The 25,479-nt window shown below is 34.9% G+C and overlaps 1 protein-coding gene across 2 annotated transcripts in view; it reads left to right on the top strand.

Annotated features, from left to right (window-relative positions):
• Positions 1-25,479, top strand: part of LOC148947309 (origin recognition complex subunit 1-like) — a 127,505-nt gene that overhangs the window by 3,211 nt on the left and 98,815 nt on the right. For both annotated transcript variants that reach the window (XM_089096998.1, XM_089096999.1), the window contains exon 2: positions 12,568-12,701. In XM_089096998.1, the coding sequence (XP_088953124.1) occupies positions 12,568-12,701 (134 nt within the window). The remainder of the gene's footprint in view (positions 1-12,567; positions 12,702-25,479) is intronic.

The following is a 25,479-nucleotide window of genomic DNA, read 5'->3' as shown; positions in this document are numbered from 1 at the left end:
TTATTTGAAAAACTTACTTTTTTTTAAAAACTTATTTTGCAGAAAAAGTTTTTTTTTAATTAATTATGATAAAACAGAAATTACTTAGAATATTATATTGCTTTCAGTAAAGCATGAATGATCTTTAGTTGAATGATCTTTAGCTATAATTTAGCATGAATGATCTTTAGCTATAATTAGATTGCAAAGAGGATGACTTTCCTGTTAATATATCTAGTAATTTCTATTTGTTTGAGTTTGAGTTGAATACTAGTTTTATTTTTGATGCAGTATAAAGTCGTTGTTGGTTTCGTTTTTTATTAAGTCTAATATCTGTTTCTTTTAACTTTTAATATTTGTTTTTTAATAACTGTTTCTTTTTAAAATATAACTGGAGTACAGGGGGGGACTACTTCCCAGTTCATATATCTATTAATTTCTGTTCATTTTGAGTTTGGGTTGAAATTCAGTTTTGTTTTTGGTACATGAAAAGTTCATTAATGGCTTCACTTTTTATTAACTCTCATTCCTTTTGTCACTGTATTGTCATTGTTGTCAAATAGACTACAGATTAAATTCTAAATCAATTCCTCATCAGTCCAAGTAGCACTATATTGCCTTTGAATGGTCACCATAAGAAGAACCTTACAAGTTTCATGCTTCTTTCAAAATAAAAACGAATTAATGTTACAATAATCAGAATCATCATTAAGATCAAGAAGAACCAACATCTTATTAGGTATTTTTAAGCCCTTCTGATTTCAAAATAAGAAACTAGATAACATGGTTAATTAGAGTGAACTAAATTGAAACTTAACCTTGTTTAAATTGGGATTGAAATTTAAATTGGCCAGTAATTTTCATACTGCAATTTTTTTTTTTATAAAGTATTCATACATGCCAAGAGGAAAGTGGTAGTCTATCATTTACTCCATATTCGTATCCAAGTCTTGCATGTCTCTTTACCAAAAATGTATAGTAAACAAGAAAACACTATGTGACATAGTATATGTGTAATGTGTTTCAGAAATAAAAATAACATTTTTTCTGAGTATTGTAAATTTTTTACTTTAGTGAAAACATCTTTATTTTGAGATTAATGTTTTTATTTCTTATAATATTGAAAAAAACCTCAAAACCAAGATTATAATGGTTTATAGGTAATGAGGAAAGGATAAAGGTAAAATTATAAGAGCTGTTGGGGGGGGGGGGGCATCTCAAAAGACATAGCTACTGGAATTTTCAACTATGCTAAGCACAATGACTATTTCAAAAATTTGATTGGACGCATTTGGGGAAGTGGTGGGCACGGGAGGGTGGCTGGTTTCCCTCTAATCAACTTTGACTGTTAAAGGGGACACTAGAACTTTAAGTTCCAATCCAATCAATTTCTACTTACAAAGATATTGCTGATACTTTCCTCTCAAAATTTCATCAAATTTTCACTTCATTATCATCAGCCTCTTTATTACTTGCTTGTGGTTGTGGTTGTGGTAGTATTAGCATTAGTGGCATGTAAATATTGCGTTTTGGTTAATTGATCTTCCTCTTTAAGCATTTGTTTAAAGTTCCAACTTAATACCCTAATCACTGTAACACTTGGCTAATCAAAGTATACATCTTTGATTCCCTGAAGCAAACTTGTACAGGAGAAAACCATCCTAAAAAAAAAAAAAAAAAAAAAAAATCATAATATTTTTAGTCTTATGTGATGATCTAGTATCAAAGTAACACGTGGGTTTATTTAAAAAATAAAGTGTACAACATCGATTCCTTGAAGCAAGCTTGTGCGGGAGAAAACCCTCCTAATAAATCAATAAACCAAAAATAAAATAAAATAATAATAATAATAATTAGAGCTCAACTTACCGGACCCGAAAACCACCGAACCTCCAAACAGCACCCAAAAAAATTATATTATTTATAATCATATTCAGCTGCAACTCAACCCTCCTCAAAAACTTAACATAACTGGCCCAGAATAATCCATCCAAAATATATACATCAAAACGATGGTTCTTTAACAATTTACGAAATTTCTGCAAACCCCCAACATTCCTCAAATCCTCTGGCAAACTCTCGCAAACTAACGGAACAACATGGCGAATTGAAAACCTAGACCTAGATGTGACCATAGCTGGTCTTCGCACCAACTGATAAGATCGTGTCAAATGATCGTGAATAGTAGACGCAAGACCAAGCATTCCTGAAAAACATGATGGTAACTCCGAAGCTAAATATCTAAACATAAACAAAGCATTATAGAATACGCATATTCCTGCAAAAGGTAGAATTATATACCCGCGGTAAAGATGCCTCACCGATACAGATAGGTCAACTTTATTACCATACAAAACTCTAATTGCCATATTGTGCGTTGCACGGAGTGGATGGAGATGAGCTACGAATGTTTTTGACCAAACCATACAACAGTAAATGAGATATGGGTGAACCATAGAAAAATACAACATTATCAGAATTACACACGGAAAAATATACCTAAGTTTACGAATCTTACCAATATTACAAGACAATTTGCTGCTAACAGATACAGTATGGTCTTTAAAACTAAGGCTTTGATCAATAATAACACCTAGGTATCTAGTACTAGTAGATCTTACAATAGTAGGGTGTCCTATTCCATACAGGAAATATTCCCTTTTCACAATCTGCATGCACACAGTGTCTTTTGATTTTATTCAAATTTCCCCTCTATATTCTCTCAAATTTTCACATTCATACCCAAAGTCTTAATAGTACTAGTATCATGGTACTAGTGGTAGTAAGAGGAACAGTAGCAGCAGTGGTAGTATGGACAGCTTGCCTTTTGGTCCGTTGAACATCCCCTTATTATGCCCTGGAAGTTTCAGCTTGATATGGTAAGCTGTTCCAAAGATATTCTGATACCCCCTTTTGAAAATCTGTATGCAGACGGTATGTATTGATTTCATTGAATTTTTCCTCAACCCTCAACATTTCCTCAAATTTTCACTTCACTATGAACTAATTAAGACAAACTATGAGCTTGTTGACTTGCAAAAAGGTTACAAAGCAATATCTCAAGAACGGCTTACATTATTAAGTTAGATCTTTCAGGGTAAGTTGTGGCAGATTCTGAACTAGCTAGAAGGCACTATGTGTATACTATTAATACTACTACTACAGTTACTGTAACTAATAACACTAAGGGTACTAAGGTGAAACTATAGGGAACATTTAGGGGGAGTTTCAATTAAATGAAAAGATTATATGCATGCAGGTTTTCAAAAGGGCATGTAGCCTAAGCAGAATGATGGGCAGCACCACTATGTAATAGCTAGAAATATCATTCAAACTTCTAAAGGAGCTAATTCGATTCAAAATTAAAAGTTCTAGTGGTCTTTTTAGAGTAAAAAGAGATTGGAGGGCAAGCAGCCCTTCTCCCAAGCCCATTCATTTTCCGAACACATCCACTCAAAATTTTGAGACAACCATTTTGTTCAACATAGTAGAACGGTCCAGCAACTATGTCTCTAGGGATATTGGGCATGTCAATCCCTCACAATTGTGCAACTGACTCATTATGCTTTAAAATTAAATAACGCTTTAAAACTAAGTCAAAAGGAATTGTGTGTATGGTTGCCAACAAGACACCTCAGCAATTATATCAAGAACGACTGGGATTATTAAGTTAAAACTTTCGGGGCTACTACTTTTACTACTTCTGCTCTTACAATTTAACTAAATAAAAAGAGTGTAACTGTATCCAGGTTGTCAAAGTGCATAGATAAATTCTTTTGGGAATGATATCAAGTTTTATTTTTCAGGTCAACTTGAGGAGGTATAAAATGAAAAAAAAAAAAATACTATTTCTGTCAGGATTAAAAATTGCTGAAAAGGTTTCTCCAACATACAAGTAGTAAGCTAAACTATTGATTCTTATAGAAAAAAAAACCTGAAAAGATATGAAATGTTATTTTTTATCCATGAGAAAGACTATGTCAGTAAAAACGAACAGAAATTAATTACATAATTTTTTCAACTAAACAAGTTTTTCAAAGAAAAGTAAAGAGCTCCATTAAGCCAAAAATTGACATATATATATATAAGTATATAAATATAAATATATATATATATATATATATATATATATATTTATATTCATATTTATATATACATATATATATATATATATATATATATATATATATATATATATATATATATATATATATATATATATATATATATATATATATATATATATATATATATATATATATATATATATATATATATATATATATATATATATATATATATATATATATATATATATATATATATATATATATATATATATATATATATATATATATATATATATATATATATATATATATATATATATATATATATATATATATATATATATATATATATATATATATATATATATATATATATATATATATATATATATATATATATATATATATATATATATATATATATATATATATATACATATATATATATATATATATATATATATATATATATACACATATATATATATATATATATATATATATATATATATATATATATATATATATATATATATATATATATATATATATATATATATATATATATATATATATATATATATATGATAGTGTGCTGCTCTGTGTTGTGGGGCATATATATATGCCCCCAAATGCGCTCTGTGTGGTTCTTCTCGACACCCGTGCTACAGCTTCCAATGTCCAGTAGCTCAGAAGCTAATTTCTAAACAATGATCGGTGATTCTATACGGGTTGTTTCATGGAACTTAAATGGTGGAGTGGTTGATAAAATGCCACTGTTAGAAGGATTGTTATGTTATAATGATGTACTCTGTGTGCAGGAACACTTCCTCTCGAATCAAGCCGTTAGTCTGCTTGAGCTAAATGATGGCGTCAAAGTATTTGCTACTCCTGCAAAGTCATCGGGCAGGGGAAGGCCGTCCGGTGGAATCGCCATTCTTGTTAGCAGCAGGTTAAATCCCATTCTGTATAAATCTTCAGACTTTTTTGTTGCTGTTAAGGTGCACAAAACTGTTATCCACTCTGTGTACATGCCAACAGACTACAGAGACAGTAAATCAGAAAAAAAATTTAGTGAAGCCTGCAGTAAGCTATCGAGTTCGGTGGGCAGCTGTTCTAGCCAGGGCCTTGTATGTATAGTCGCTGGTGACGTGAACTGTGACTTGACTGATGAGTCTAACGCTCGAGCACAGATCCTCCTATCTTCCTGTGACGGTCTTCGTCTTGCTAACAATGATCTGTGTTTTACTTATATCCATAACTCAGGCTCGACTTCATCTCTCGACTTCATGTTAAGTTCCATCCAATCTCCAGCTTGCGGCAATTCGCACGTAGATCTGAGCGTAAGCGCGTCTGATCACTTTCCAATTATAAACACTTTTCGAGTAATTCCTGCCTCTCCTAACCCCCCAACTAATGAAAAGAAGTGGAAAATCAAAACTAATTGGAGTAAAATTGACCTGGCTACTTATCATTACGTATTGGATGAGATTCTCACAAAGATTAAAGTGCCGTTCCAATTACTACAGCAGAGTGTATGTATTCAAGATGAAGAGAAACAGCTGCTACTAAACATCTACTGTAGTGAAATATCTCACGCACTGTTATCTGCCGAGGCCGCTGCGGTCCCCATTCATAAAGTCCGAGTGGGAACGGAAATTCCAAAGTGGTCCGAAAACCCTGCTCTAAGTGAAGCATGTGGTCGTGCAAAATTTTGGCTTAGGCTCTGGAACGAGTGTGGTCGTCCGAAATCAGGTGTTGTAAATGAAGTTCGGCTGTTCAGCAAACGCAGATTTGCTAAGATTTTGTCTAAGCATAAATGTGAAGTGATCGATCAACATAGTCAATTGATAAGTAATGATCCAAATGCTGTGTGGAGATTTCTTAAACGTAAGGGTGATCAGAATAGTGTCGAACCTGTGATCTCTGAGCAAGATTGGGTGTCCCACTTTACTTCTGAGTTCTCTCCACCCGAACAAGATCTTGAAGATAAATATGAAGTCGAACTTGATAAGTTCATGGAATTGCCTAGTTCTGGTGTTGGCTACATAGTAACTGTTCCTAATCTGATTCGTGCAATTTCAAAATTAAAAAAGAAACAATCGAAAGGTGTCGACAAGTTGTGTGGGTTGCATCTTGTACATGGTACTGCTGGTCTCCTGAGTCATTTAGAGCTTCTATTCCAAATTATCTTTAATTCTGGTCTCGTTCCCGACGTTTTTGGTACTGGAGTAATTACACCTATTTTGAAAAAAGGGAAAAATCCGTTTGAATGCGTATCTTACCGCCCTATAACTGTTTCGCCGGTTTTATGTAAGCTTATGGAATTGCTAGTTATAGATCATATTGCTTTTCAATGTTCTACCCCCGATAATCAGTTCGGATTTAAAAAAGGTGTTGGTCGCGAGCACGTCCATTATATTCTTGCTAATATATTAATAGAAGCTGATGAACTGAATGAATCCCTTATTCTAGCGAGTCACGATGTTAGACGTGCTTTTGATTCTGGGATACATCCCCAGTTATTAGTGTCTGCTCATAAACGTGGTGTGGACCGATCGGTTATTTTGCCTTTTCGGGATATGTATAAGAAGCTTCGAGTCCAAGTTAAAGTCCCGTCTCCTAACGGGCCGATTGTATTACCAAAAGCTATTCCGGTTAGAAAGGGCATTAGGCAGGGTGCAATTTCGTCACCCCGGTTGTATAATAATAGTGTTCTCGAGGCCCAAAAGTTAGTGCAAATGAGCTGCATTTTCCGAGGTTTGGATGTAACATTACTTAATTACGCAGATGATATTTTTAATTTAAGTAGATGTTTGTCTCGTATTGATGAAAATTTTCAGATTCTAGATGATGCTTATAGAGAGATAGGCCTATCTTTTAATGCAAGTAAAAGCGAGATTGTTTCTTTCAATAGGAGAAATGCAGATTGTATAGATCTTGCTGTCAAATTTGGTGCTCAAGAGGTTCCACTGTCTGACTCCATAATGTACTTAGGAATGCCTATAGGTCATAACATGGCATCTACACGTGCTCGCCAAATAAGTAATTTCGCAGAAAAGGCACGTAAGGCTTACGGGGCGCTATCTTCAACTAAAGCGAAATATAATCGACAAATTCGAGCTAGGCTATATAATGCACTGGTGATCCCACACTTTCTGGCTTTATCACCGTTTTGGCATATATTTAGTGTTAGTGATAAAAGAAACCTTCGATCACTTTTTTACAAATAAGCAAAATTTCTTTTAAATACCCCACCGGGGGTTAAAAATTCCAAGATGTCTGCAAGGTTCGGTATCACAGATCAGATTGCTGCTGTGACGAAACGTCGTTCTGAATTTTTGGGGTCGCTTGGGCCGAGTAGTCTGGCAATTGCAATTCGTCCTTAGTGAGTTTTTGTAATAATGTCTTTATTTATTGGCGGTGTATCGTAACGTTTGTTTTTGTTTTTGCAGTTAAGTGTTTTTTTTTTTTTTTTTTTATTCTTCTTTATACTCCATTCGTGCCATTTGTGGTTTTGTATCGAGTGGGTTAATAAAATTATCTATCTATCTATCTATCTATATATATATATATATATATATATATATATATATATATATATATATATATATATATATATATATATATATATATATATATATATATATATATATATATATATATATATATATATATATATATATATATATATATATATATATATATATATATATATATATATATATATATATATATTAGAACAAATAAACACGCATCTGTGATCATTCTTCTGCCAAAAAATACAAAATTCTACATTTTTGTAGATAGGAGCTTGAAACCTCTCTACTGGGATTCTCTGATGTGCTTAATATGATGGTGTGATATTCGTTAAGACCGCGAAACGCTTGATTTTTCGAGGATGCTCCACCCCTTAATGCACAATGTATTATTTATTGTTTTTTCGTTTACAGCAGGGCACTTCGTACTGAAGAAGTTGTCGTAGAAACTTGGAAAAGGGCTCATTCAATGGAAATGAACCCTTTCAATAGTTGGGAGGAAATTGGAGTGGCTTGTGCCCTTCTTAATAGTTGAAAGTGATTGGAAGGCAACTAGCACCCCTTCCACGCCCGCCATTTCTCGAAACACATCCAATCAAATTTTGAGATCGCCATTTTGTTCAGCGTAGTTGATTTCCAGATAGAATTTATGTTTTTGAGGAGGACGCCTCCCCACAGCCTTCAGGGCAAGGGTTGTAAGTTATGCCCTGGGGGCATATAAGTTTTTTATAGAAGGCGTTGTCGTATAAACTTCAAAAAATTCTCCTTCGATTGGAAATACAAATGACTAGTGCCATTTTTAATAGTCGAAATTGATTGGCAGAAAACTAACACCCTTTCCACGCCCACCATTTCCCCAAAGACATCCAATCAAAATTTTGAGATCGCCATTTTGTTCCACGCAGTTTAAAGTTCCGGAAATTATACCTTTGAGCAGGAAACTCCCCCAAAACACTCCCCTTCAGGGCAAGGGTTTTAAGTTGTGACCTGAGGGCATATAAGAACGATGTTGGCACAATGTATTATTTAATTTTTTTTTGTTTTCCTCTAGAGCAAGGCACTTTGTATCGAAGAAGTTGTCTTAGAAACTTCGAAAAGGGCTCATTCAGTTGGAAATTGGAGTGGCTATTGCCCTTTTTAATAGTCGAAAGTGATTGGAAGGCAACTAACACCCTTCCACGCCCACCATTTCCCGAAACACATCCAATCAAAATTTTGAGAAAGCCATTTTGTTCAGCGTAGTTAATTTCCAGATATAAATTATGTTTTTGAGGACGACACTCCCCCACAGCCTTCAGGACAAGGCTTGTTAGTTATACCCTGGGGGCATATAAGGTTTTTATAGAAGGCGTTGTCGTAGAAAGTTGAAAAAGGGCTCATTCGATTAGAAATTCAAAGGTTTAGTGCACCTTTTAATACTCAAAAGTGATCTAAGGGCAACTAAACCCCCTCTCACGCCCACCTTTTCCCCCAACAAATCCACTGCAAATTTTGAGATAGCAATTTTATTTAACGCAGTGAAAGATTTTGGAAATTAGGTCTTCGAGGATGAAACCCCCCCCCCCCCAAAACCCTCAGGGCAAGGGTTGTAAGTCATACCCTGGGGGTATATAAGGTTTTTATAGAACGCGTTATCGTAGAAACTTCAAAAAGGGCTCATTCGATTGGAAATTGAAATGATAAGTGCCCTTTTTAATAGTCGAAAGTGATTGGAAGGCAACTACCACCCCTTCCAAGCCCACCATTTCCCCAAACACAACCAATCAAAATTTTTAGATAGCCATTTTGTTCAACGCAGTTGAAAGTTCTGGAAATTATACCTTTGAGCAGGACCTTCCCCCCAAAGTCTTCAGGGCAAGGGTTATAAGTTTTACCCTGGGGGCATATAACGCCCTTGTCACGCCCACCATTTTCCCAAACACATCCAATAAAACTTTTGAGATGTCCATTTTATTCAACGTGGTTGAAAGTTCTGGAAATTAGGTATTTTAGGATGATAACAGCCTCAAAGCCCTTAGTGCAAGGACTGTAAGTTATGCCCTGGTGGTATATAAGGTTTATATAGAAAGTTGTTATAGAAAATTCAAAAAGGGCTCATTTGATTGGTAATTGAGATTGCCTTTTTTAATAGTCGAAAGTAGGTGGAGAGTAATTAACCCCCCTCTCACACCCACCATTTCCTCAAAAACATTCAATCAAAGTTTAGAGATAACCATTTTATTCAACGAAGTTGAAAGTTCTGGATATTATGTATTTAAGGATGACAAACCCCCCAAAGCCCCGAGGCCAAAGGTTGCAAGTTATGCCCTGGGGGCATATAAGGTTTTTATAGATGGAGTTGTCGTAAAAACTTCAAAAGGGGCTCATTCAATTGGAAATTCAGAGGGCTAGTGCCCTTTTTAATAGTCGAAAGTGATTGGAGGGTAAGTAACCCCCCTCTCACAACCACCATTCCTCCCGAACACATCCAATCACAATTTTCAGATAGCCATTTGGTCCAACGTAGTAGAAAGTTCTGGAAATTAGGTCTTTGAGGATGACACCCCCCCCCGCCCCACCCAGCCCTCAGGGCAAGGGCTATAAGTTATGCCCTGGGGGCATATAAGGTTTTTATTGAAAGCAGTGTCGTAGAAACTTCAAAAGGGCTCATTTGATTTGAAATTGAAAGGGCTAGTGCTTTTTTTAATAGTTGCAAGTAATTGGAGAGCGACCATTTCACACCCACCATTTCCCCAAACACATCCAATCAAAATTTTGAGATAGCCCTTTCGTTTAATGTAGTTGAAAGTTCTGGAAATTAGTTCTTAGAGGATGACAACCACCCTAACAGCCCTTAGGGTAAGGGTTGTAATTTATGCCCTGGGTGCAAATAAGGTATTTATTGAAAGCGTTGTCGTAGAAACTCAAAAAGAGCTCATTCGATTAGAAATCGAAAGGCCTAGTGCCCTTTTTAATAGTCGAAAGTGATTGGAAGGTTTGACATTTTTATAGTAAAGATCGATTTGAGTATAATGTATTATTTTTTGTTGTTGTTTTGGTTGTTGTTTAGACCAGGACACTTCGTATCGAAGGAGTTGTCGCAGGAACTTCGAAAAGGGCTCATTCGATTGAAAATAGAAAGGGCTGATGCCCATTTTAATAGTTGAAAGGTGATTCGAGGACAACTTATCCCCCTCTCACGCCCACCCTCCCATTTGCCCATTATGTTTAAAAACTAAATGTTGCCTTAAAATTAAATCAAAATGCATTGTGTTAATGCTAATTCCAAATAAGGCATCTCAGCAGTATCCCAAGAACTACTGAGGGTATTATGTTCAAACTTTCGGGGCTACTTCTGCTCTTAAAATTTAACCAAATCAAAATAGCGTAAGTGTATCCAAGCTATTAAAGTAAGTAAACAGATTTTTTTGCGAATGGTATCAAGTTTTCCATTTCAGGTCAACTAGAGGAGGTATGAAACTAAATTAAACACTACTATATGTGTCCAGATTTTTAAAAGGGTGTATGTTGTTAAAAATCGCTGAAAATTTTTCTCCAACATACAAATAGCAGGCCAAACTATAAAGTCTTAAAAAACGAGAAGATTTAAAGTATTATTTCCTTTTTTCCTGAAAAGACTATGTCAATATAAAACGAACAGAAATTAATTAAAAAAACTTTTTCCACAATATAATTCTTTCAAAGAAAAGTAAAGAACACCATTAAACAAAAAATAAGAAAAAATAAAATCAAATAATCTACCAAGCGTGAAACTACCACAAATCAGCATCGATAAATAAATGAAACCCAAAACAAACAGAAATTACAATAGATAACCGAATGTTACTCAAAACGAGCAGAAATAAACATAAGTTGGGCTCAAAACCCCTATGCCTTCCCAAGGCCAGAATATAATTTGCACTTTACTGAAAAAATACAAGTGAATGTGAATTGTCAGTTTAAAATACATATACTGATATTTAGTAATCAAAATGTTAATATTATTTGATTTATTAAAGTTATAAAGGTAAAATAATTTATATTTTTTCAGTAGAGAGCAAATTATGTTCTGGCCTTGGAAAGGCATAGGGATTTTGAGGCCAGCTTATGTAAAAGGATAAGGGTTGAGAAGGGATTATAAGGGATACAAAGGGATGAAAAGTTATTAATTCTCATTCCTTATACTTTAGTCTTTATAACTTTAGTGTTATATATATGTAATTTATATCATGATATATAAGGGAGAGTGATTTTCATTATAAAGGTAAGAGATCATAATATAGGGTAAGAAGGAATTAATTATTATCTTTTATTCCTTATGACTTCCCTATAATGTATCTAATTTACATCCTTGAATATAAGGGATAGGGATGTCTCTTTTAAGGGACAAGGGATGAGAAGGGATGAAAAGGTATCAATTTTCATTCCTTATCCCTTATTCCTTATAACTTTAATATTATATATGTAACTTATATCCTTATATATAAGGGAGGCCAGTTTCCGTTCAGATGAGCCCTCTCACGATATTCTAGGACTACTGGATCGATAAGATCACCCCTGGGGAAATAAAAAAAACTTCTATTGTAGGGGTCTCTGATACGCTGGATCTGATGCTGTGATTTTCATTGAAGTTCTATGACTTTTAGGGGTTGTTTCCCCCTTTTTTCTAAAATAAGGCAAATTTTCTCAGGCGCGTAACTTTTGATGAGTAAGACTAAAATTGTTGAAATTTTTATATTTGATATTAGCATAAAAATCTGATTTTATTAATACACCTACTGGTATTATAATTCAGTTTTTTAGAGTTTCGTTTACTATTAAGCCGGGTCGCTCCCTACTTACAGTTTGTTACCACGATTTGTTTGATTAGGCATATTATTTCTATCTTTATATTATCTTCAATTACTATTATGTTTTACCATTTCTTAATTGTAGCCATCTCGTTTTGTAAAATTATACAGAATGTTTAGATACTTTGTAATGTTGTATATTTTTTTTAGTTCAGTGGAATATAATGGAATAATATACAATGTTGGTGATTTTATTCTTATCGCGAATGAAGATGTTGCTGATGAATCCCAAACCAGTCCACAGTTTTGCGATGTTGCCAGGATTTCTAACTTGTATGAGAAAGGTATGCATATTGTGAAATTATCATTACATGCTGGCTGTAAGGGGCTGCAATTACCGAGTGATTACATAAACTATGTAAGCACTGGCTGGTTTCTTAAATTACCAAGAATAATGTTGTTGGTATTTTTGATTGTCGTCACCGATTTAGGAAGAGATAGAATGGCGATCGGGAAGAAACTATGCCTTTTATTACCATACTCGAAAGAATTTGGCGATCAATGCTTATATTTAATTTGCATGTACATTGCATATATCAATGCAATCTGATCAAGATTTTTTAATAAGTTAATATCCAGTCCGCTTAGAGTAGACCTAGGATTGCTTGTGAAGGTCTTTGCAAGGGTTCTAGGCGTTTATCCCCCCGGAAAATCCCCCCCCCCGTGGAAAAAAAGCCCGATAAAATCACGAAGAAAACGAGAACAATTAACAGCCAGTAAAAAAATTGAAAAATTATGCAAATATTTCGGTCAAGACCTCCGCTTGACCGTCCTCAGTGCAGAATAAAACTGATAAAAATTTAAAAACCAAACCTTAAAATAAAAACACAAAACTAAAATTGGACGACCCTTTCCTAGTAATGGGGAAAGGGTAACTGACTAAAAAACAAGTCTAAATGGCATTTCACAATTTCATTTTACGTAAAGCACTCGCTTTCCAGTTAGATTATTATCAGAGACTGTATTTGATTGCACAATATAATTTTGTGGATGTATGTAAAAACGATCAGAATTAATAATTTCATCATAAATGGGACTTAGAAAAGTGTCTCCAGCGTCTCTATTGAGATCTACCTTTTGGTGAATGTGCTTTTTTATTTCAACTGCCTCTCTGAAAACTTGTGTGACACCTTTAACGGGGGCAAGAATGGAGGTTTCGTCAAACAAAATGAAATGGTGTGGACTCTCATAGACATGTTGAGCCAAAGCGGAATCAAAAACCTCAGGCCTTTGGCATAGCCTCATGGCCTTGTCGATTGAGGACCTATGTTCAGATAACCTCCCCCAATTGCTGCTGGGCTCTACCAACATAAAAACAGCCACAAGAACAAGGAATTCTATAAACACTACTATCCAGAATGGGGCTGGTTTTATCTTTGCCGTTGTTGAAAAAACTCTGTATAGTATTTAAATTTTTAAAGGTGACATTAGGATTCTTTTCAGCTTGTCACTCAATTTTGGAATGTAGGGTAGAACAGTGAAAAGTTTCATATCATCCACCAATGGGACGATATCTGTTGGGGTTTGTGGATTTGATGCATTCTTTTCTGCCTTTTTTTGTCTTTTTTCTATAATGGTCTCAAGTATTTTTATGGGGTAGCCATTCCAAATAAAATGCCTCTAATATAGTTCAATTCTGAGACTATGTGAGGCTCCGAGCATATTCTTATTACTCGGTCAACCAAAGAAATAACAACTCCTCTTTTTATGCAGGGAGAGTGGTTGGAGGAAAAATGCAAATACTTATCGTTATGCTTAGGCTTTCTATAAATAGAAAATTCAAAGCCAGGAGACTTATTAAAAATTAAGACATCTAGAAAAGGAACTTTGTGGTTATGTTCTAGTTCTAAAGTGAACTGAAGGTTAGAGTCCAAAGTGTTTAGATGAGTTAAGAATGAGTTAAGTGACTCCCCTCCATGCTCCCACACAGAAATAGCATCATCCACAAATTGACCCCAGAACTGGTGTTTCATAGGAAAATTTTTCAGAGCAGAGGTTTCAATGAATTCCATATAAAAAGTTGCCAAAAATGGTGAAAGACTTGTACCCATGGGTAAACCCTTGATTTGGGTTCAAAATTGATTATCAATCGAAAATATGAGGAGGAACTATTGCAAAGACGGACGAGACGCATAATAGTTTCTATATCCAGTGTTTTCTATATCCACTTGATCAATATTATTTTCTAATTTCCTTTGAAGAGCTAGTTCACATTTTTGAACATTGCAAGACATATACATAGAAATTGCATCGAAACTGGCCAAAATTGTATACAAAAGATACATTAAAAAATACAAAATGAGGATGAAATAAATATTTCAGGCGTAGTTTTTTCTATTAGACAATAATATTCGTAGTGGCGTTTTTTTACTTAGTTTTTTTTTTTTTTGAAGTGAAACTGAAATTTTTTCATCTTTTTTTTCATGTCCTTGGTACCGAAACTTTCAGATATAAAAAAATCATCATTTGACTTAAGGTGCATGGATCCAAGAGACAAAAACACATTTTAGTTTCATGTCCTTGGTAGCAAAACCACCACACATTGAGAAAAAAATAATAAAGCCGTAGTTTTTAGGTATTATTGGACCTAAGACACATGGGTCCAAGAGATGGAATTTTTCTAAATTTCATATCCTTGATACCAAAACTTCCAAATATATAGAAAAACCTTAATAGGATTTAAGGCACATTGATCCAAGAGAGGAAAAACTTTGTAATTTCATGTCATAGGTACCAAAACTTCCAAATATGAAGACAATTCTTAGAAAACCACAGTTTTTAGGTATGAATACCTAAAGGTAAGACACATGGGATGCAAGAGATGAAATTTTTTTTAATTTCACGTCCTGTGTACCGAAACTTCCAAATATAAAGAAAAATATGAATTGAACCTACGGAACTTCGATCCAAGAGACGAAAAACTTTTTGTTTCATGTCCTTGGTACCAAAACTTCCAAATATAAATTAGAAAATTAATTCAACCTAAGGTAAATGGATCCAAGAGACGAAAAAACATTTCAAATTTATGTCCTTGGTAGCAAAACTTCTAAATATAAAGAAAAATCTTAATTGAACTTAAGGTACATGGATTCAAGAGACGAAAACACATTTTAATTTCATGTCCTTGGTAGCAAAACTTGCAAAATCAGAGGCAACGCTGTAGCGTTGCCTATAGTAAAGGCCATACGGCTCCAATGTTTATTATTTATTTATTTATTATTTTTTTCCCAGAGGCACTTCATACGGAAGGGGTCGTCGTAGAAACTTCAAAGGGGACTCATTCGATTGGAAATCGAGAGTTCTAGTGCTCTTTTTAATAGTCGAAAATGATTGGAGGGCAACTAGCCCCCCCACGCCCATCCTTTCCCCAAACACATCCAATCAAAATTTTGAGAGAGCCATTTTGTTCAGCGTAGTTGATTTCCAGATAGACAATATTTTTATGAGAAGGAGACTCCCCCAAAATCCTCAAGGCAAGGGTTTTAAGTTATGCCCTGGGGGCATATAAGGTTTTTATAGAAGGAAATATCGTAGAAACTTCAAAAAAGGCTCATTCGATTAGAAATTCAAAGGGGTAGTGCCCTTTTCAATAGTCGAAAGTGATTGGAGGGCAACTAGCCCCCCTCCCACGCCCATCATTCCCCCAAACACATCCAATCAAAATTTTGAGATAGCCATTTTGTTAAGCGTAGCTGATTTCCAAATAGATAATATGTTTTTGAGGAGGACGCCCCCCCACAACCCTCAGGGCAAGGGTTATCAGTTATGACCTGGGGGCATATAATGGTTTTTATAGAAGGCGGTGTCGTGGAAGCTTTAAAAAAGGCTCATTGTATTGGAAATTCAAAGGGCTACTCCCTTTTTAATAGTCAAAAGTGATTGGAAGGCAACTAACCCCTCTCTCACAACCACCATTTCCTCAAACACATCCAATCAAAATGTTGAGACAGCCATTTTATTAAACGTAGTTTTAAGTTCTGGAAATTAGGTCTTTGAGGATGACAACTCCCCCACAGCCCTCAGGGCAAATGTTTTAAGTTATGCCCCGGGGGCATATAAGGTTTTGTATAGACAACATCGTCGTATAAACTTCAGTGAGGGCTCGTTTGATTGGAAATTGAAAGTTTTAGTTCACTTTTTAAGCGTCAAAAGATATTGGAGGGTAACCAGCTTCAACCCCCCCCCCTAAACCCTATTTTCCCAAATGCATCCAATAAAAATTTTACGATAGCTATTTTGTTAAAAATAGTTCAAAGATTATATAACAAAATTCCGGTGTTGACACAACCCACCAGGGCCCGGGGGCCGGCGTTATAAGTTATGCTCTGGGGGAATATATGGGTCTTATGGAAGGGATTCTCGTATTAACTTCAAAGAGGTATCATTTGATTGTAAATTAAAAGTTCTAGTTCACTTTTTAAGAGTCAAAAGAGATTGGTGGGCACCTAGCCCCCCCCCCCTCCACGCCATTTTTTCCTCAAACCCATCCGATAAGAACTTTGAGATAGCTTTTTTTTAAATAGTTCAAATACGATATAACGAAAACTCAGGGGTCAAGACAGCCCCCGGGGCCCGAGGGCAGGTGTTGTAAGTTATGACCTTGGGGAATATATGGTTTTTATTGGAGGGATGCTCGTAAAAAATTAAAAGATGGCTCATTTGATTGGAAATTGAAAGTTCTAGTTAAGTTTTTTCGAGTCAAAAGATATTGGAGGGCAACTAGCCCCCCACGCCCCTTTTCCCCAAATACATCCAATAACAATTTTGAGATAGGCATTATGTTAAAAATTTATCAAAAGTCAGATAACAAAAACTCAGGTGTCGACACAACCCCCCAGGGCCCGGGGGCAGTAGTTGTAAGTTATGCCCTGGGGCTTATATTGTTCGTATGAAAAGGCTGCTCGCATAAACTTCAGAGTGGGCTCATTTGATTGGATAGTGAAATCCAACCCTTATTAAGAGTCAAAAGTGATCAGAGGGCAACTGGCCCCCAAGCCCTTTCCCCCAAATACATCTGATAAAAAAAATTTGAGGTAGCCATTTTGTTAAAAATAATTCAAAGATCATATAACAAAACTGCTTTACGTATTGTCATTTCGTTAAAAATAGTTCAACGGTCACATAAGAAAAAATCCTGTTTCAAAACCCCCCCCCCCCCCAAGGCCGGGGCAGGCGTTGTAAGTATTGTTCGGGGGACCTCTATGGCTGTTATGGAAGGTATGCTCGCATAAACTTCAGAGAGTGTTAATTTGAATGGAAATTAAAAGTTTTAGTTCATTTTCTGAGAGAGAAAAAGATCGGAGGGCAACCATCCCCTCCCGCCCTCCATGCCTTTGGGCGTATCGGATGGATACACCCATCCAATAAAAATTTCAGGTGACAATTTTGTTAAAAATAGTTCAACCATCAGATATTGAAAATCCAGGATCGACACAACCTCCCAGGGCCGAGGGACAGTTTTGTAAATTATACTCTGGGGATTTATATGGTTTTTATAGAGGGGATACTCGTATAAACTTCACAGAGGGCTCGTTTGATTGAAAATAGAAAGTTCTTAGTTTACTTTTAAAGACTCGAAAGAGACCGAAGCTTAATTTAGTCGCCCACGCCCTTTTTCCCCAAACCCGTCCGATAAAAATTTTGGGATAGCAATTTTGTTAAAAATAGTTCAAGCATCAGAAAATAAAAACTCCAAGGTTGACGCAAACGCATTTTTTCACTTTGATACTGTTACTTTGATGTCAGTTTTGATACTTTGATGAATATTTGATTTCTTTTTTTTAAGTTTGATTTTGAAATAAGGAATTTTTAAAAACTTGAAATTTTTTGCAATAAAAAACAAACAAAAATTAATTAAAAAAAAAAACTTTCCTAAAAAACAAGTTCCTAAAATAAAAGTGAAGGCAATTTTAAACTTAAGATCACCAGATAAAAATACATGTAAAAATTCAAAATCAAAATGACCAGAAATTACTATCAAAGAATAAATGAAACCCAAAACGAACAGAAATTAAATAAGCAATCATAGCAAAAACATACAGCAAGTAATAATATAAATGAATAAATAGATTTTAAATCGAGTAATGCTTAGATTGAATATTAAAATCAAGCTTAAAACGAAAAAAATAATTTTCCTATTGAATTACAAATGAAACTTAAAACGAACAGAAATTACATAAACAATCAATGCAAACAAACACACAATAGATATTAACGTAAATTATTAAATAAATCTTAAAACGAGGGACACTTTAAATTGAAAATGCAAATTAAGCTTGAAACAAACAAAAATCACCACAAACAAGAGTTTGGGTATGACCTCCTTCTCTCACTGTAAAAGTCTGAAACTTACTGCGTCATTGGCGCTTTACTGAAAACTATATGCGTCTTGAACAGTCTTGGAAAGTAGTAACAACATCAAATTGAATATTTGATATATAATGATATTAATTGTTGAAAGATCCATCAGTTCAAGAATTTATTTCGCTGCAATTGTATTTTTATTTTCAATGCTGTAAGAACTGGAAAAGAAAGTATTTGTAATATAATCCATTTTCAGTTAAGCGCCAATGACGCAGTAGGCTTTTGGTTTTTATTTACATTTAGGAAAGGAGGCAGTATCCAGTCACTTGTTTGTAGGGAAACTATATTCGTCTTGAACATTTTTAAAAAGAGCTAATAAATTAAACTGAATATTTGATGAATAATGATATTAATTGCTGTAAGCTCATCAGTTCAAAATGTTACTATAATTTTAATGTTTATTTTCAGAGTACAAAAGAAAATATTTGTCACAAAATTGGTTTTCAGTAAAGAACCAATGACGCAGTAGGTTTTGGACTTTTACAGTGAGAGAAGGAGGTCATACCCAAACTCTTGTTTGTGGTGATTTTGTTGTGGTGAAGAAAAGGGCTAGTGCCCTTTTTAATAGTCGAGTTTTAATAGTCTTTTTAATATGCCTGGGGGCATATAAGGTTTTTATAGAAGGCGTTGTCGTACAAACTTCAAAAAAGGCTCATTCGATCGGACATTCAAAGGGCTAGTGCCCTTTTTCATAGTCGAAAGTGATTGGAGGGCGACTAGCCCCCCCCCACGCCCATCATTTCCCCAAACACATCCAATCAAAATTTTGAGATAGCAATTTTGTTCAGCGTAGTTGATTTCCAGATAGAAAATTTGTTTTTGAGGAGGACACTCCCCCACAACCCTCAGGGCAAGGGTTTTAAGTTATGCCCGTTGGGCATATAAGGTTTTTATAAGTGTTGTCGTAGAAACTTCAAAAACAGCTCATTCGATTAGAAATTCAAAGGGCTAGTGCCCTTTTTAATAGTCGAAAGTGATTGGAGGGCAACAATCCCCTCCACCCGAGCCCCACATTCCCCAAACACGTCCAATATAAATGTTTAGAAAGTCATTTTGTTTAGCCTAGTTGATTTACAGAGAGAAAATATGTTTTTGAGGAGGACACTCCCCCACAATCCTCAAGGCAAGGCTTTTAAGTTATACCCTGGGGGCATATAAGGTTTGTATAGAGTGCGGTGTCGTAGAAACTTCAAAAAATGCTCATTCGATTGGAAATTCAAAGGGCTAGTCTCTTTTTTAATAGTCGAAAGTGATTTGAGGGCAACTAACCCCCCTCTCACGTCCACCTTTTCTCCAAACACATCCAATCAAAATTTTGAGATAGCCATTTCGTTCAGTGTAGTTGATTTCCAGATAGAAAATATGTTTTGAGGAGGTCACTCCCCCACAAACCTCAGGGCAAGGGTTTTAAGTTATACCCTGAGGGCATATAAGGTTTTTATAGAAGGCGGTGTCGTAGAAACTTCAAAAAAGCCTCATTCGATTGGAAATTCAAAGGGCTAGTCCCTTTTTAATAGTCGAAAGTTATTTGTGGGCAACTAACCCCCCCCCCCCTCTCACGCCCACCTTTTCCTCAAACACATCCAATCAAAATTTTTAGACAACCATTTTATTAAACGTAGTTTTAAGTTCTGGAAATTAGGTCTTTGAGAATGACAACTCCCCCACAGCCCTCAGAGCAAGTGTTTTAAGTTATGCCCTGGGGGCATATAAGATTTTGTATAGACAACATCGTCGTATTAACTTCAGAGAGGGCTCATTTGATTGGAACGTCTGTCCCTCGGCCCTTGGAGGTTGTGTCGACCCTGGAGTTTCAATATCTGATGGTTGAACTATTATTGAAAGTTTTGGTTCACTTTTTAAGCGTCAAAATATATTGGAGGGTAACCAGCTTCAACCCCCTCTAAACCCTATTTTCCCAAATGCATCCAATAAACATTTTACGATAGCTATTTTGTCAAAAATAGTTCAAAGATTATATAACAAAAATTCTGGTGTTGACACAACCCACCAGGGCCCGGGGGCAGGCGTTATAAGTTATGCTCTGAGGGCATATACGGATCTTATGGAAGGGATGCTCTTATTAATTTCAAACAGGGATCATTTGCTTGGAAATTTAAATTTCTAGTTCACTTTTCAAGAGTCAAAAGAGATTGGAGGGTACCTTGCCCCCCCCTCCCCGCCCGTTTTTGCTCAAACCCATCCGATAAGAACTATGAACTGTGTTGGTTGAACTATTTTAGAACTATGAAAGTTTTAGTTCACTTTTTAAGCGTAAAAAGTTATTGGAGGTTAAACAGCTTAAACCCCCCCCCCCCCCTAAACCCTATTTTCCCAAATGCATCCAATAAAAATTTTAAGATAGCTATTTTGTTAAAAATAGTTCAAAAATTATATAACAAAAATGCCGGTGTCGACGCAACCCACCAGGGCCCCGGGGGCAGGCGTTATAAGTTATACTTTTGGGGTATGTATGAGTCTGATGGAAAGGGTGATCGTATTAACTTCAAAGTAGGGTCTTTTTATAGGATATCGAACGTTCTAGTTCACTTTTTAATAGTCAAAAGAGATTGGAGGGTACATAGCCCCCCTCCCCTCCACGCCCTTTTTTCTCAAACCCATCCGATAAGAACTTTGAGATAGCTTTTTTTAAAGATAGTTCAAAGACCATATAATGAAAACTCAGGGGTCAACACACCCCTCCAGGGCCCGAAGGGAGATGTTGTAATTTATGCCCTTGTGTAGTATATGGTTCTTATTGAAAGGATACTCGTAAAAAATTCAGAAATGGCCCATTATATTGTAAATTGTAAGTTTTATTTCACGTTTTTCGCGTCAAAAGATTTTAGAAGACAACTAGCCCCCCCCCACGCCCCTTTTCCCCAAATGCATCCAATAAAATTTTTAGATAGGCATTTAGTTAAAAATTTTCTAAAAAGACAGGTATAAAAACCTGAGATTATGACACAACCCCTCAGGGCCCGGGGACAAGCGTTCTAATGTAAGCTTTGGGGCATATATGGTTCGTATGAAAGGGATACTCGTATAAACTTCGGAGAGGGCTCATTTGATTGGATATTGAAATCCAGCCCTTTTTAAGAGTCAAAAGTGATCAGAGGGCAACTGGCCCCCCATGCCCTTTTCCCCCAAATACATCTGATGAAAAGTTTGAGGTAGCCATTTTGTTAAAAAGAGTTCAAAGATCATATAACAAAACTGCTTTACGTATGGTCATTTCGTTAAAAGTATTTAAAAGGTCAGATAAGAAAAACACCTGTATCAACACCCCCCCCCCCCCATGGCCGGGGCAGGCGTTGTAAGTATGCTCTGGGGGCATATATGGTTCTTATGGAAGGTATACTCGTATAAACTTCAGAGATGGTTCATTTGAATGGAAATTAAAAGTTGTAGTTCATTTCCTGAGAGTGAAAAAGAGCGGAGGGCAACTAGCCCCTCCCGTCCTCCATGCCTTTGGGCGTATCGAATGGATAAACCCATGCAATAAAAATTTCAGGTGACAATTTTGTTCAAAATAGTTCAACCATCAGATATTGAAACTCCAGGATCGACACAACCTCCCAGGGCCGAGGGACAGGCGTTGTAAATTATACTCTGGGAATTTATATGGTTTTTATAGAAGGGATACTCGTATAAACTTCAGAGAGGGCTCATTTGATTGAAAATAGAAATTTCTAGTTCACTTTTAAGTAGTCAAAAGAGATTGAAGCTTAATCTAGTCCCCCCACGCCTTTTTTCCCCAAACCCATCCAATAAAAATTTTGAGATAGCAATTTTGCTCAAAATAGTTCAAACTTCAGATAATAAAAACTCTGAGGTGGACAAAAACCCATTTTTTCACTTTGATATTGTTACTTTGATATCATTTGTTATACTTTTATGAATATTTGATTTTTTTTTTTAAGTTTGATTTTTAGCTAAGGAATTTTCGAAAACCTGAAATTTTTCGCAATCAAAAACGGACAAAAATTAACTAAAAAAAACTTTTTGAAAAAATAAGTTTTTCAAGTAAATGTGGAGACCATTTTCAAGTTAGGCTCAGAAGATATTACTACCTGTTAAAATTAAAACTCAACACAACCAGAAATTACTATTAATCAAAAAATGAAAATCACAACGAACAGAAATTAAATAAACAATCATAGCAAAAAAACATACAACAAGTAATGATATAAATGAATAAATATATCTTAAAGCGCGTAATGCTTGGATTGAATATGAAAATCAAGCTTAAGACGAAAAAAATATTTTCCCATTGAAGTGAAAATGAAACTTAAAACGAACAGAAATTAAATAAACAATCAATGCAAACAAACATACAATAGATATTAATGTAAATTAATAAATAAATCATAAAACGAGTGAAACTTAAATTGAATATGCAAATTAAGCTTGAAACAAAAAAAATCACCACAAATAAGAGTTTGGGTATGACCTTCTCTCACTGTAAAAGTCTAAAACCTACTGCGTCATTGGTGCTTTACTGAAAACTATATGCGTCTTGAACAGTCTTCGAAAGTATTAACAACATCAAAATTTGAATATTTTATGTATAATGATATTAATTTTTGAAAGATCCATCAGTTCAAGAATTTATTTCGCTGTAATTGTATTTTTATTTTCAATGCTGTAAGAACTGGAAAAGAAAGTATTTGTAATATAATCCGTTTTCAGTTAAGCGCCAATGACGCAGTAGGATTTTGGTTTTTATTTAAAGTTAGGAAAGGAGGCAGTATCCAATCACTTGTTTGTAGGGAAACTATATTCGTCTTTAACAACTTTAAAAAGAGCTAATAAACTAAACTGAATATTTTATGAATAAGGATATTAATTGCTGAAAGCTCATCAGTTCAAAATGTTACTATAATTTTAATGTTTATTTTCAGAGATAAGTACAAAACAAAATATTTGTCACAAAACTGGTTTTCAGTAAAGCTCCAATGACGCAGTAGGTTTTAGACTTTTACAGTGAGAGAAGGAGGTCATACCCAAACTCTTGTTTGTGGTGATTTTTGTTTGTTTCAAGCTTAATTTGCATATTCAATTTAAGTTTCCCTCGTTTTAGGATTTATTTATTCATTTACATTAATATCTATTGCATTTTTGTTTGCATTGATTGTTCATTTAATTTCTATTCGTTTTAAGTGTTATTTGTACTTCAATAGGAAAATTTTTTTTCGTTTTAAGCTTGATTTTCATATTCGATCTAATCATTATTCGCTTTAAGATTTGTTTATTCATGTATACCATTACTTGTTGTGTGTTTTTTGCTATGATTGTCTATTTAATTTTCTGTTCGTTTTGGGGTTCATTCATTCTTTAATAGTAATTAAATAAAAAAAACAAGTTTTTTTAACTGAAAGTAAGGAGCGACATTAAAACTTAAAACGAACGGAAATTATTCCGTATATGAAAGGGGCTGTCCCCTCCTCAACGCCTCGCTCTTTACGCTAAAGTTTTTTTATTGTTTAAAAAAATGGAGTTGTGAGAAAGTCAAACTTTAGCGTAAAGAGCGAGGCGTTGAGGAGGGACAGCCCCCTTCATATACGGAATAGTTTCTGTTCGTTTTAAGTTTTAACGTCGTTCCTTACTTTCAGTTTAAAAAACTTGTTTTTTTATTTAATTTTTGAACGTTTTTGAATTAATGCAGGTTTTGATTTTGGCTCACCGTACATGAATAATTAAAACAAAATTTGCATATTATATTTGGTTAAATGGCTTTCTCAAAACTTGTTTAATTTTATTTACGAACGTTTTTATTAGTAATAAATATATGTAACTTAGAATTAACTTACGCAACGAACTTCTATATTCATAAATTTTTAACACGTATGTTAGGGGGTTCGCCCCCTAGTCAATACCCTGCTCTTTAAACTATAGTTCGAATTTTTTTTCCAGTTCTTTAAAAATGACCTCTTAAAATCAGTTGATCAGTTGAAAAACTTGTTTTTTTTATTTAATTGCTGATCTTTTTCTTTAATAATGCTGGGAAATCCGGCGCCCCCTTCATAGCAATGTCCATTCCCCCATGAAAACTTCCTTCATGGAAAGATCCTTCCATATAACCCCCGACCCTCTCCGTCCCCCACCTACCAGAAAAAATCTCCTGAAAAAGTCTGTATACTTCCCAATAACCAATACTATATGTTAACATTGAGTAAAGTTCATAACTTTCAGCCCTCCCCCTGGGGACTTTGGGGGATCAAGTCATCCTAAAAGACATTTCTATCATATTTTCAACCATGCTGAACAAAATGGCTATCTCAAAATTTTGATCGGGTGACTTTGGAAAAAAAATAAGCGTGGGAGGGGGCCTAGGTGCCTTAAATTTTTTTTTGGTCACATGAAAAAGACACTAAAACTTTAAATGTTCACTCGAATGAACCCTCCCACGATATTCTAGTACCACTGGGTCGATACTATAACCCCTGGGGAAAAAAAAAACAAAAAACAAACAAACAAACAAACAAATAAACACGCATCCGTGATCTTTCTTCTGGCAAAAAATGGAAAATTCCACATTTTTGTAGATAGGAGCTTGAAACCTCTACAGTAGGGTTCTCTGATCCGCTGAATATGAAGGTGTGATTTTCATTAAGGTTCTATAGCTTTTAGGGGGTCTTTCCCCCTTTTTTTGAAAATCAGCCAAATTTTCTCAGGCACGTAACTTTTGATGGGTAA

This window comes from Artemia sp. Qi Xiang Cuo, chromosome 11 (assembly GCF_049724085.1).
Source record: "Artemia sp. Qi Xiang Cuo chromosome 11, ASM4972408v1, whole genome shotgun sequence".
Classification (NCBI taxonomy): domain Eukaryota; kingdom Metazoa; phylum Arthropoda; class Branchiopoda; order Anostraca; family Artemiidae; genus Artemia; species Artemia sp. Qi Xiang Cuo.
This window is presented reverse-complemented; position numbering and strand designations above follow the sequence as displayed.